Source organism: Phodopus roborovskii, unplaced genomic scaffold, assembly GCF_943737965.1.
Source record: "Phodopus roborovskii unplaced genomic scaffold, PHOROB, whole genome shotgun sequence".
Taxonomy (NCBI): Eukaryota; Metazoa; Chordata; class Mammalia; order Rodentia; family Cricetidae; genus Phodopus; species Phodopus roborovskii.
In genome coordinates, this window is record NW_026126623.1 from 121885 (window position 1) to 136562 (window position 14678).

Here is a 14678-nt window from a genome sequence, read left to right on the forward strand (position 1 = left end):
TAGCTTGGGTTGCCTCTGTTCTCAGTAATGAGAATGGAATTAGATGCTTTGATAAGCCACTCAGCACTCTACCTGACCTACATCAAGGGCTTGCTAGATGTTTGTGGTCACTGCCATTATTGGATGCATACAAAAACACCCTGTAGAAGCCAGTCTCAGGCGTGTTCCAGGCTTTCAGGTCTGGCCTGGTAGACAGCAGCGTCCCCGGTTGCTCCTTTCAAGGTTGTGCGTGATTCTGACAGTGTGGGCTTTCCTGGAGGTCAGGGCCTCCCATTCTGAAGAGGATGTGTTTTGTGTCTCTGCTGCAGGAATTGCTTACTTAGGAGGCGTGTGCAGTGCTAAGAGGAAATGTGTGCTTGCTGAAGACAATGGTCTCAATTTGGCCTTTACCATCGCCCATGAGCTGGGCCACAAGTAAGTATCAGACTCCCATGTTCTGCCTCCTTCCTTCTTCTCCAAACACATTTCCCACTTGAGTTCCAAGAGCCCTGGGACACAGCAGCTCCGTGCCTTTGCTGTTTCTGTAATGAAAGGGTCCACCTCACGGATGGACTCCTGAGTGTGGAAATGTTAACGTGAAATTTATTTATTCTCAAAGCCAGCAGTGAGGTCTTCCTAGCATCTTAGTTGTACTACTCTTCCAAGTCCAGCATGGTCTTTAAATTCACTCCAAGGACACCATTCAAAAGTGGTTGGATTTATCCTTAGACAATTCGCTTTCTGTCTCCTTTTCAGTCGCGTCCAAAGCCCCACTTTCTAAACGTAGACTGTAGTATCTCTGTTTGGAAGAATCAGAGTAGCTGCCTTTGCATGTGGAAGGGAAGGGTTTTTTTTTTTTTTTATGTTTTAATATGAAATAACTCTAAAGCCCTAGAGTCCAATGGTGCCTTCTGGAGAATCTGAGGCAGCCTCCTCCATTTTCAGAGGAGGAAACTGGGTGTGAGAAGAGTTGCAGGAAGTCTCGGGGGCACATAGCCAGCCTATTCTACAACTGTGGCCTGAAAGTTTACCCTTTCTGCTAGAAAGGATGTCTGTTTTATGTTTCTCTGAAGGAAAAAGCTGCGATATGACTGTGTAAAGACTTTAAAAAAATTAAATTGAGGAAACCAGAGCATGCAGAACAGTGGGAAAATTTATATTGGATTGTATAGAACATAAATGGAAATCTAGTTCTTGGGAAATGGTTGTAAAGGTTTACTAATGGCCTCCACAGGAAGGGGCCCAGGGCCTTAACTGTTATGTCCAGTTGTTGCAAGAGTAAAGCCAGTGTATACAAAGGATGGAAAAGCAATGGTTTTCCTGAAGCAATGACGACGTTTCAGGCCTTTTCACCTCTTCTGTCTTTTATCTGGTCCCATTGTAGGAGGTTTGGCAGTTGGCTCCTCTGGACTTGTTGGATACTATGATGTGGGTACAGAGAGGGAGAACTTGGTGGGCAGATGTTGTGCACTCAGCACCAGGAACATGTACTTATTGACCTGGGTCTAACAAAGCCAGCCAAAAGCTCTGATGTGCACCATTGCCCCGTGCTTAGGCTGCTTTCTGACTGGTGCTGACAACCTCACTACCTTTTTCCCCATTGTATTTATATCACTGCTTTCCAGCAGTTAAAACCCTAGTGACTCACTAGGGGCAAACATAGATCACCATGGGCATTTTCTGACCATTAAGGAACCAGAATGCCTATATTGGTACCCGGGAATGAGTCAGCTGTATAAGGGTTTTAAAAATGCAGAGCTTCACTGGGCTGAGCTCCTGGAGTTCAGTTGAAGAGAGGGAGGAGGGATCATGAGAACAAAGGTGGGGGGGGGGTCAAGAGCATGATGGGGAAAACCACAGAGACAGCTGACCCAAGCTAGTGGGAACACATGGATTATGGACTGACAGCTGGGAACCTACATGGGACTGAACTAGACCCTCTGAATGTGGGTGACACTTATGTGACTAGATCTGTTGGGGACACTGACAGTGGGACTAGGACTTATCCCAGGTACATGAACTGGCTATTTGGAACCCATTTCCTATGGTGGGATGCCTTGCTCAGCCTTGATACAGGGGGCTTGGTCCGGTCCCAACTTGATATACCGGACTTTGTTGACTCCCCAGGGAAGGCCTTACCCACTCTGAGGAGTGGGGTTGGTATATAAAATGAAAAGAAATTTAAATAAATAAAAGGATGCAGAGCTTCAGGGATGGGGAAACGTCTGTGACAAAGAGTCAGGTAAGATTACTTGAAGGCATTTCCCTAAGTGCCAGGTTTGTCATTAAACCCATAATGATTCCCTCTATCAAGTTTTCTCTTTCCTTGCTCTCCTTCTCTGTTCTTCCCCCAACTCAACCTTCTGGATCCCTCATGCTCTCCTCTCCCCTGCCCTTCTCCCCTTCTCTTTCTCCTACCCCCACCCCCCTCCACTGTGCTCCCAATTTACTCAAGAGATCTTGTACCTTTCCCCTTCTCTGGGGGACCATGTATGTCTCTCTTAGGTTTCTCATTTTCTAGCTTCTCTGGGGTTGTGGATTGTAGGCTGATGATCCTTTGCTCTATGTTTAATATCCACTTATGAGTGAGTATATACCATGTTTGTCTTTCTGTGTCTGGGTTACTTCACTCAGGATGGTTTCTTCTAGTTCCATCCATTTGCCTGTGAATTTCAAGATGTCATTGTTTTTTCCCACTGAGTAGTACTCCATTGTATAAATATACCACATTTTCTCCATCCATTCTTCAGCTGAGGGCATTTAAGTTGCTTCCAGGTAAACTGTCATTGGTGGTTTTGATTTTAGCCATTCTGACAGGTGTAAGATGTATCTCAGAGTTGTTTTAATTTGCATTTCCCTGATGGCTAAGGATGTTGAGCAAATCCTTGCATGCAGTTCAGCTATTTGAGATTCATTTATTGATAATTCTCTATTTAGATCTGTACAGCATTTTTTTAATTGGATTATTTGGTATTTTGGTGACTATCTCCTTGAGCTCTTTGTATATTTTGGAGATCAGCCCTCTGTCAGATGTAGGGATGACCTAACTAAGAATCTAAGCAGTAGTGGAGAGGCTACCTTAAATGCCCTTCTCCTATAATGAGGATGATGACTACCTTAAATGCCATCCTAGAGCCCTTTATCCAGTAGCTGATGGAAGCAGAAGCAGACACCACAGCTAAACACTGAGACGAACTCCTGGAATCCAGTTGTAGAAAGGGAGGAGTAATGAGCAAAGGGGTCAGGCTCAGGCTACAGAAACCCACAGAAACAGCTGACCTGACCAAGTGGGAGCTCATGGACCTCAGACTGACAGCTAGGGAACCTGCATAGGACCGACCCAGACCCCCCTGAATGTGGGTGTCAGTTGGGGGGCTTGGGCAGTCTATGGGGCCACTTGCATTGGAACCAGTACTTATCCCTAGTGCATGAACTGGCTGTTTGTAGCCCATTCTCCCATGGAGGGATAGTCTCTCAGCCTAGTTACAGGGGGAGGGAGTCCTAGGCCCTGCCCCAAATGATCTGACAGACTTAGATGATTCCCCCATTGGAGGCCTCACTCTCTCTCTGAGGAGTAGATGGGGGATAGAATGGGGGGGGAGGTGAGGGGAATGGGAGGATGGGAGGCAGTGGGAACTGGGATTGGTATGTAAAATAAGATTGTTCTTAATTTAAATAAAATTTAATTAAAAAATAGATTATGTGAAGTGGCTGGGGAAATGGCCCAATAGAGGCAGTGCTTGCCATTCAAGTATGCAGGGGCCTGAGTTCTAATCTCCAGAACCAAGGTAAAGCCAGACAAGGTAGCTTATGTCTGTAATCCCCACCCTTCTGTGGTGAGATGAGGCAGGAGAAACAGCAGTCACCCTGGAAACTATCAAGCCAGATAGCCTGCTGTACATCACAGTGAACCTGACACCATAACAGCTAGAGACAGACAGACAGACAGACAGACAGACAGACAGACAGACAGACAGACAGACTGCTTTTAAGGATGAGTTGATGGGCTGGAGGGTACCGTTTCTTTGAGAATTCTTTACAGCTTGCTACTAAACTCTCATTACCAACAAAAATAAACACTATTGTGAATCAACACCAATAAACTACTGAGCAGTGGCCAAGACCACTGCTTTACAGAGGACCCAGGTTCAATTCCTAGTACCACATCTGGCTGCTCACTATGGTTATAGGGATCTGATGTCCTCTGGCCTCCACAGACACCCATCTGGATGTGATGTACAGAAACCCACACAGGCACGCTTATATACACATAAATACAAAAGATAAAGAAAATAGATCATTTGATCTACTGGTATATCCTTTGGCATCCAGCACCCTAGTCTGTATCTTGGTGTTATTTGCACACATACTGAGACACACATATGCCATGCCACACAAAGGTATTTCTTCTTTGAATATGAAAGCACAGAGGTCTTTTCTTCTGGATGAAGTACTGGATCAAATCCTGGCCGCTTAGCATAGGAGGTCTGTAGAGGTGAACGGCTAGACATAGGCATACTTCAGTACCCTTTAGCTATAGACTGTGTACAGTTTCTCCAAAGATTCTTTATAGCTTGCTACTAAACTCTAATTACCTACAAAAAACAAACACTATTGTGAAAGGAAGCCAATAAACCCTGCCAGCAATTGGCCTCCTCCAAGCCTGGTGATTATAGTTTTCCCAAGGAAGTCTGTTGTCTGAGTAGTGTCTTTGTTGGGAAATAGTGCCCTACCCACCTCCACCCCCCACCTGCCAAGCCACATAATCCCTCTCTGAAGTCCCCTCTGGTTACCCTAGTTCAGGACAGTGGGGGAAGGGCCCTGTGGACTGCTTAGAAAAGGGGAGGCTTGCACTCTTAGCAAAGCCAAGGGTCAAACTGCTTCTGAGACATCAAGTCCGAATTAGATCATGTCCTGGGATGGAGTGGCTAGTCCATCTCTGTATCCTTTCGCATATGTTGAGAGGGATCCACTAGTCCCCATTGACAGAGTACAGATAGGGAGGTGTCCAGTGGATGGTGTGAGTCTTTATACCTGGGTCTTAGTGGCTCTTTCATTCCTTACTAGCTTGTCTTCTATCAGAACCCCCTGTGAGCAGCTGCCCTCCCCTCTTCCCTCCTGCAGATGAAAAATGCACCTCCCATGTGAGCCACACCCTCAATTTGTCAACCAGTGAACCAACTGACTTCATGGTTTTGCTTCTGGTTTGATTTTAAGAAAGAAAAATAAAGCTCAACCAGGCGTGGTGGGGGCTTTTTTAACACTGACCTCACCAGTCAGTATCCGGGAATTGTGCTCCCTCCCTACTCCTTCTGGGGGAATCTCTTTGTATGCATAGTTTTATCTCATTAAAAAATTAATTTACTGTATATGTGTGGGTGTTTTGTCTCATGTCTGTACGTGTACCCATTAGCTTGACTGGTGTCCAAGGACATCAGAAAATGATGTTGAGTCCTGCAACTGGAATTGCAGACACTTGTGAGCTGGCATGTGGGTGCTGGGACTCAAACCTGGGTCTTCTAGGGGAGCAGCCAGTACTCTAAACCACTAAGCCATCGCTCCAGCCCCACACAGTTTATCTTAACTAGTCAAAGTTGATTTAACCGTAAAAGGCTCGAACCCAATTCACACTCAACTGTGTCCTCAAATATAAATCAAATAGACAGTGCTCTGCAATCATTCACAGAGGCCATGAATTAGTAACATACTAATGGTATGTAAGCCCAATCAGAACTCATGTCTAACCACACGCTGTAGGGTAGGTTCTGTGTAAGATGCTTCCCATCCATTAAGCGAGTGAGTCAGTCTAGTGAGGTAGATACTGTTTAGCTCTTACTTTAGAATCAGAAGTTGGGAGACTGGCACAGCATTTGTAGTTGTTTTAGTGTTTCACACACATACATGTTGCGTTTAAATCTACCCTTCCCTCCCCTTCAATCTCTTCTCTGAGTGTACCACCACTATTCCCTCCCAATTTTACTGCTCTTTTTTTTTTTTTTTTTTTTTTTTTTTTAACCCATTGCAGCTGCTTCATGCTGCCGGTATGTACATGAGCACAGGCCGTTAGGTAGAGGGTGAGTAGCCTCTTAGGAGTCCCCGAACTGAAGAAAACTGACTTTTTCTCAGTTGCCATCAGCTGCAGACAGCTCCACAGTGAAAGGCAGGACTTGGTGACCTCCCCTCTCCCACCCATGCTGGAATAGGGTTGTCTGGCTTGAGGGCCCATGATGACCCCTGAGCCTTGGGAGGAGGGGGTAGGATGTAGGTGCCACCCTGTTTGTGCCTGTGCACTCTACCATCTCATTTTCTATGGCAATAGACCGGTTGTGGGTTTCTCTGTTAATCACATCTACTGCACAAAGAAGCTTCTCAGGTAGGATTGAGAGCTGCTCTATCGATGGGTTTAACTACTTAGAAGGCAGGATACTATCATGTCCACTTAGCAAATAATAGCAGTAGGTTCTCCTGTAGGTCTTATGACCTACCCAGTCACAGGAGATTGGCCCCATTAACTGTGCCAGAAATGACTTCAGCCTTGTGCAGCAGGCCTTGAATCCAGTCAGAAGGTGACTGATTACTCTCATGACATTTGTAGCACTGATTTATTATTATTATTTTATTAATCTATGATCTCAAGGATGGAGAGATGGCTCAGCAATTAAGAGAGAGAGAGAGAGAGAGAGAGAGAGAGAGAGAGAGAGAGAGAGAGAGAATTAAATGTATGGTCTTTAGGCATGATTTGGTATCACTTATATGATAATGCATTTAATATAGAATAGACCAGTTAAAATAAGGGTCCAAATAACAGGAGGTAATTGATAAGGAACCATGTTTATCCACCTAGTTGTAACTAATGCACCTGTAGACACAAAAGTTGCACATGGATTCAGTCAAACTACTTGTGCCCACCCACCATGAGTTACAGAGCCACGCAATACCATGATACTGGCATGACTAGAATGTATGGAACCATGAACAGAGCCAGGGATACCACAGGTCCCTGATGTAACAAGATCCATGACTCTAGAGGATCACATGGCACCTCAGAAATGGACCTTCTGCACTCTAGCTGTTTCCTGCCAGGGTAGGACATTATAGAAGTAAGCTGTCAGGTGTCAGGAGGAAATGCAGCTGACCATGTACTCAAGGACTTCTTGATTGCTGTGCTACTCAAAACATGAGGGATCCAATCCCCGGGACATGAGGCTGTTGGGAAGCAGGCAGAAACATGTCTGGTACAGAGGGGAGAGGAGGGAAGAGGCAGGTGGGGGAAATGTTCTCATAAATGGAGTCGACACAGTTCAACTGAAAAGGAATTGTCTTGGCCCCAGAACAGGAAGGAAAGCAATCCGTAATCCAGATGTGGGAGGCGTGGAAGCTCATCTGTAATTTGTATTAAGGAAGAACTGCATGGCACGATGTGAGGAATGTTGAGGGAACACATATAGTTCTGGGTTAGCAGGTAGCCTACTAGCAGCCTGTGTGGTGCATCTGGCTTGTGTGCTCTACCTGGTAGTGATGGGCACAGCACTCCATCAGATAGACTAGCCTTATAAGGAAGGAACTACAGAGACTGTCTGAAAAGGTCATAGCTGATTAGAAATATTGGGGGTATACTTTTATTCTAGACAGAAGTAAAGACAGTTGGTCCACTCAGAGCCTGGCCCTCTTGAAGAACAAGAAGAGGACATCTTCTCCTCACAAGGGCATGGTGTCTTGGATCTGGTTGCAGCATAGGGTTTTCTAGCAGGTTCCTTGTGGGTCCTCTGATCTCATCCCCACATCTTAGTCAGCTTCCACAGATCCTGGAAGGCTCCTACTCCATCCTTCCTTACTAAAGGGTCGTCATGGGGGTAGCTATCTTCAATGACTCAGGAGGTGCCCATCAAAGTCATGGATGTGGCTTTATTATCCAAATTCTGACAGGTACATGACAGGTGACCTCATTTCCTCTTATGTATCTCTCTCTCTCTCTTCCTTTTTTCTTTTCTCTCTCTCTCTCTCTCTCTCTCTCTCTCTCTCTCTCTCTCTCTCTCTCTCTTTTTTCCTCTTTCTTACTTTTTCCACTTGGAATCAGATCTTGCTTCATAAATCAACCTTCACTGACTTCCATGGTATTTCAGCAGAGTAGAAGACCCTAATATCTAGAGGGTTCTCAGTGTAGCTGGCCTAAAACTTCACCCACATTTCTTCTCTCTCCTCCTCCCCTTCTCTAAGAGTTCCTGTATCCATTCCATGAGGTGATCAGAGCATGAAGGACACTCTTATAAGTGACCTTTCTGCCCGGAGCTCCCTTCCTCCTTATCAGGCATTCAGGGCTGCAGAGACTGTAGGGCTTCCTTTGCCTTCTGAACATGCAACGTGGAAGCCCCTGTGATGAGAAGACACTTCTAGCCTTCTAATAATCATAGAACCCTGTCCTCAAAAGAACTTTGACCATGACTTTCCTCAGTCTTCCAAGGCCAGGCCTGACTCCTTGCTGCAGAGAGAGGAACAAGCCACTGAAAAGCCACTGTAGGAACCCATCAGCAGCCCCACCTGCATGCTGAGCAGTGTGAACCAGGGGCTGTTAGCTGATGTCATTGCTATGATAGAAAGCCCAGCTGTGAGGAGGCCCCTCTGCCCCAGACTATCAGTTCTGTAATAGGGCTGTGAGCGCCTCTGTATTGGTACCAGTCTTTACCCCAAGAGTGATGTGTTTGATGATCTGCTGGGTTGCCATGGCCAAAACAAAGTGATCCAAGATGGTGAAGTGCCCAGATGCGAGGGGAGTTGAGTTTGGCTGAGGAGCCACATCTGCAGCCCCCTTAGAGCTCCCTTCCCTTGTGGACCCTGCCAGGAGTTAGATGAGATCCAATTTTCTCCTTAGATTGCCAAGGATCCTGGCAGCTTCTGCTAAGTGGTTTTTCTTGTGCTTTTTGGAGCTAGAAAGCACTCCTGAAGTCATCTTAACCTCATCCTGTAGGTGGCAAGCAGCTGCCTTCCCACAGCTACCAGTGGCTAAGCAGAGACTTGGGCCAAAGCCTAGGCTGTAGCATAATGCCCTTTCCACACAGGGGCAGAATTTCTATCCTTGTCATTGTATCCACTTGCCTTTACTTAGAACAGTGGTTCTCAACCTAATGGGTGTGGCCCTATTTGGAGGGGGGCATGTCACATATAAGATAGCCTACATATCAGTTATTTAATAACAGTAGCAAAATAATAGTTATGAAGTAGAAATTAAATAATTGTATGGTTGAGGGTCACCATAACACACACACAAAAAAAATTGTATTAAAGGGTCACAGCATTAGGAACACTGAGAGCCACTGAGGTCACCCTCCTACATGGCTACATTTCTGGAGTCCGTGCAATAGGTAGACCCTATCTTTAAAAATGGATGGACCCTTTCTTCTGATTGAAATTCTCTTGCACAGAATGCCTACCACTGGTGGAAAATTCTAGACCAAATAACCCAAGGCTGCTTGCACATGCTAAAACCCCTGGTATCTGGCCGCCAGACTGGTCATTAACATACTTTGGGTAAGGGTACTTTTAGCCCTTTCTCTTTGATGCACACAGGACATATTCATCCCCAATGTCTCCATATCCACGAAGTGACAAACCAGTAAGAACCCTGCTGTGGGGCAGCTTCAGGTACTCCAAGGACCAAAGGAAAAGACAACCACAGATGATCTAAAATCTCATATTATTTGATTTCTGCTCTTAGTTGTTTTCACCTACATTACTCCTTCAGACAGAAGCAATGAGCCCCAGACTTGTAACTGACCCCTAGTGAGCCTACAGTTGACAGTATTTGGGGATTCATCAAGAGAGGGAACTCTTAGATTAATTAAGGGCCTGCTCGCCTTTGTGGTACTTGCTCTCTAACCATCCAATAATGTCAAAAATGTCTCCTCACCCTCGGGAACCATTGTCAGAAAGAAAGAGGCACTGAAGTCCCTGGGGCTGCCTGCTGCTGACTCAGCAGAGCAAGTTCCCCTGAATGCATGTCTGAACCATTTTTTTTTATGTCTACATATATTTTAAAACACATTGTAAACCTTTAGAGGTTTTTTTTTAATATGAATCTGTCTTTATTGTAAATCTTTATGTTTTTTTTGGCCATGAGTCTTTATCTGTTAAACAATAACATTGTTAAAATGAAAGTCTTTGTTTTTGTCGCAGTTTATCAAAGATGGTGGCGGGTACTTTTACCGCCAGCATTGAGAGTTGTGTTCATCGCCTTGGTCTGCGTCGTCACCCAGAAAGCATGTTGTCGGTTTGGAGATGTGGTCACTGCCATTGCCATCTCTCATACATACTAATAAATTGTTAGCAGAGTTTTTTAAAAGCCCTGTGTTTTTTTTTTTTTTTTTTTTTTTTTTTTTTTTTTGGCTTTTGTTGAGTCAGGAATCCTCGCTTAAAGGAGCCGCATAAATATTTGTTTGTCTCTTGTAAAGCAGATTTTAACCGAGAAAAATGCTGTTACCAAGAAACCTTGTTTGTCTGTGTTTTTTTGTTTTTAACATTGCGTTTTTAAGCTTTTTTTTTTTTTTTTTAACTTAAGTGTAAATTCTTATTAGCCACGTGGGCGCCATTTGTAACGAGTACAGGTTTTTCCGCCTGCCACCGCTGGTCTTGTCCTGCTGCTGCGCCGCCAGCCCCAAATAATACACAGAGACTCTGTATTTGATACAACACTGTTGGCCCGGTTACTTGTTTTTTATCGGCTAGCTCTGTCTTAAGTATTAACCCATTTCTGCTGATCTATGTTTTTCTCTTACCGGGGAGCCGGCGGCATACTGCTTTCTTCAGACTCTCCATCTTGACTCCTCCTTACTACTTCCTATTTCCTCCTTGTCTCCTAGTCCCTCCTATCTTCCTTTCCTATTGGCCAACAGTGCTTTATTATTAACCAGTATGAGAAACATATACAGAATGACATCTCCCATCACATGTCCTCCTCCGATCCCCACTGGATGGCTCCTTCTTTTTGACAGTTGTCACCTTGAACTCATTTGCCCCATGTCCAGTTCAGAATTGGGCAAAGGAGATTGAGGAAGTCCCTATCTTTGGTGCTTTTCAGACTATGGAAACACTGTCAAAACTTCATGATGGCTTTGCTCTTTAGTGTGGTCCAAAGGCCCCAGCACCTTGGAGAGTGCTAGGAATTCGCGTCCACAGGTGATTCATGTGCACATGGAAAATGACAAAAACATGCTAAAGGGGGTAGCCTTTTCTACCTAGGTCATCTCAGGGTACATTTATTTCTAGCTGCACGCTGGAGCCACACAGGCTTATATGGCTAGTGGTGGAGATTGCTGGGCAAGCACTTGCCTAATGTGCACCGAAGCTTAGACTCCATCCTCAGAGTGACCAAAGGTTGGGAGAGGGTTAGTAGGGATAATAAAATAGGCTAAGTAGAAGTAACAGTACTCACTCAAAGTGGTAAAATGAAAACATAACTCACAGAATGGCAAGAACAAAAGAAAGGAAACCACATGCCTATAGTTCCCAGGGTAAATTACATAAAAGAACTAGCTAAAAGGCATGCATTTGGCAGAATGGATTTGAAAACACTAGTATTCTATATGCCATCTAAAACAGGGCTGCTTAAGCTTGTGGTACCACTTTGGGTATACAGGTAGATCAAGCATTTACTATAAACAAATCATAAATTTGTTTTAAAATAATTCTTAGATATATATTTTTACCAGTTACATACTAATGTAATGAATGTGCATGCTCATTTTTACACAAATAACCATATTTTGTTTGGATATTTAATACTGTAAGGCATAAAACATTTTCAGAGTTGGCCAATGTTTTGATTGCATAGTCATCAATGCTGGGAACACTGATTATATAAGTCATGGTATAAAACATATAAGCAGGCATATGTTTAGGGCCAGGTGAGAAACTGTTGGAAATTTTGTCTCAACCTCTTCTGGAAGGAGAAGGGAGCCTCAAGATCAAGAAGATAAAACTGACTCTTGTAAGACTCAGTTAGAGAGGGTCAAAATTTACAAGACTTAGGAGGCCTTTCCTAAGGGTCTGTGTGCAGTGAACAGTTGCTCGCAGAGAGGAGACACGTCATCAACCATTGCCTGGAGTTGTGCAAGGCGCTCCAGGGAAACAGCAGTCATCACCCATAGTGGGTGGCCTCTCAGAGATGCAATTGCATTTGAGTCCCAAGCATCTCTAAACAAGCCCTCACCCAAGATGCTGTAAGTAGCAGCCCTTGCACTACCACCACCACCACCCTCCAAAAAAATGCTGGTTAGCCCAGCTAGACCTGAATCATGTCTTGGTCTGCCATTAGTGGAGCATCTAAAGTAAAGAGATGTTTGTATCTATCTAGGAAAACTCATACAATACAATCCTAAACCAAAATTCCTTTTAATATTTTTGTTTGTTGTTCAGTGAAATTCAAGTCAGTAACTCAGACAGCAGTTCTTGCGATCAGAACACAGTAAGATACATGCTGAGGAAGGGCGAATAGGGGTTACATGTCTTTGTGTTTTGTGGGTAAATCACTGTGTTTCTGGGGGAGCAGAACACTTTATAGATGTAAACACACTGTGGTTACTCGCATGCCACACCCCTGTGCAGAGGGGATTCCGGTGGTGGCCATTGGTAAGGGATGTATACAGGGCAATGGGCAGCGCTGTGTGTGACATTGGAGCAGTGAAGTCATGTGACACTGTGGGATACCTACTACTGGAAACACCTCAAATTTGCTATATGTCTGATTTTTAAATTAAATTTTGGTTGCTTTGTGTTGAAAAAGCTGTTACTATTGCTATATTTCATACCCTTCGTCCCCATTCTGTTATATGGCCCACATGGGATCACACCCCACATTTTAAGAAGTTTCTAGGTCTAAAAGAAATCAGCATAGGGGCCTTGGTTGACAAAATTCTTGTTCTCTTTAAGCCCCCGTGGAACTTTTGGCTAGATAAGCTTTACCCTGGGTCATACAACAAGCCAGAACAAGTGTTAGCAGTTGGGACCATGTAAAATATATTCTATGAGGTAATGGAATCAAACCACATATCATTAACAAAGACAACAGGAACATCTCCAAACACTTAGAAATTGTTTAGAAATATGTTATTTAGCTAAAACTGGATTGAAGCCAAAAGTAGAATTGGGCCTGAGAGGATAACTCAGCAAAGTTTTTGCCTTGCAAGCATCTGCACCCAAGTTGGATCCATACAACCCTCATGAGAAAAAGGCCAGGCACTGTGGCCAGCTCTGTGGTCCCAGTGCCCAGGATGTGGAGGCAGGCAGATCTCTGGGGCATTCTAAGTCTAGACAAGTCAGGGAGCTCCTGCCAGTGAAAAACCTTGTCTTAAACAAACAAACAAAGTATTAGTGAATAAACTTTTAAGATGGCAGATAACACCTGAGGAATAATATGCAAGGTTAGCTTGTCCTCTGGCCTTCCCATGCCTACACACACATGAGGCTGTAGAGCCAACTGCACACATGCACACACACGTGGGATGTAGCTAAAACAGACCTAGAGGGAAATTTATGGCACTAGGTGTTTAATTGAAAAATAAAGACATTCACCCAACAGTATTCTAAATTCTTACCTCAAGAAACTGGCAGGATAGAAACATACAAAATAAGCAACACAAGGAACAGAAATCAGTGATGTGAAAATAGGAAAACAATGGAGGAAATTAATGAAAAAATGTGTTCTCCAAAGTAAGTCAACAAAATTGCTGAATCTACAGAAAGATTGACAAGATAAAGAGAGGAGACATAGCACCTTCATGAATGACCTAGGATTCTGCCTTCAAATGGATTGTAGCAGGACAGCTGAGAAGGAACAGAGAATTTTTCTGAAAGCAACAAGCTAATAAAACCCAGTGGGATGAAATAGATGACCTACATCTATTTAGTATGTGTCTACTAAAGAAGCAGAAATTTTAGATAGCACACTAAGACCCTTAGTGCTGCCCATATGTGCATGGGAACAGGGCCATCCACAGAAGCACGGACAGCCTACCAGTGTTTCCAGTTAAGAATGATTCTCCCTCCATTACCAATAGCTCCTCAGTATGTGGCAGGATGTGGAGAGCATCCACCTCATTTTGACTGGCTTGATATTGTGTAGGGTCTTGTGCAAATCACCAAGCCACTTTGAGTTCCTGAATGTAATAGCCATGTCATGAAGACAACACTTCACACCATGCTTCCTAGGCTTCTGTCTTTTTATATGCTTTCTGCATATCCTTTTCTGTGGTGTTCCCTGAGCTTTGGTGTGTATGAGGTTTATACAGGAGTCCCATGTAGGGCTGAACACTCAGTCTCCTACTTTCAGTGCTGTGATCAGTTAGGAATTTCTACATTGACTGCAGCTCACTGCAAAAACCAAATATATGAAGTTGTGAGTGTGACAGAATAGGGGAATATAGGGGTGGGGAAGGAGATGTGGTATGTAGATTTGACCATGTTTCATTGTGTGTGTATCTTTCTCAAAAATAAAAATTGGAAGTTATAGATATGTTTAACACAATCTAAATAGTACATAATGAATACATCAAAATATCCAGTTACCCCATTAATATGTGCACTTTTAAATTTGAACTTATTTCTAAATTTTATTTTGTGTATGTGTACATGTGAGTGAGCATGGGCAGGCATGTGACACAATGCCCATGAGGAGGTCAGCTGACAACTTTCTGGAGTCAGTCGTTGCC

General features: G+C 44.0%; 1 protein-coding gene across 1 annotated transcript in view; it reads left to right on the forward strand.

The window, feature by feature from the left end:
* The window catches only part of Adamts17 (ADAM metallopeptidase with thrombospondin type 1 motif 17), a 289908-nt gene that overhangs the window by 107708 nt on the left and 167522 nt on the right, over window positions 1-14678 (forward strand). The window contains exon 6 of the mRNA XM_051206509.1: window positions 309-414. Within this exon, the coding sequence (XP_051062466.1) occupies window positions 309-414 (106 nt within the window). The remainder of the gene's footprint in view (window positions 1-308; window positions 415-14678) is intronic.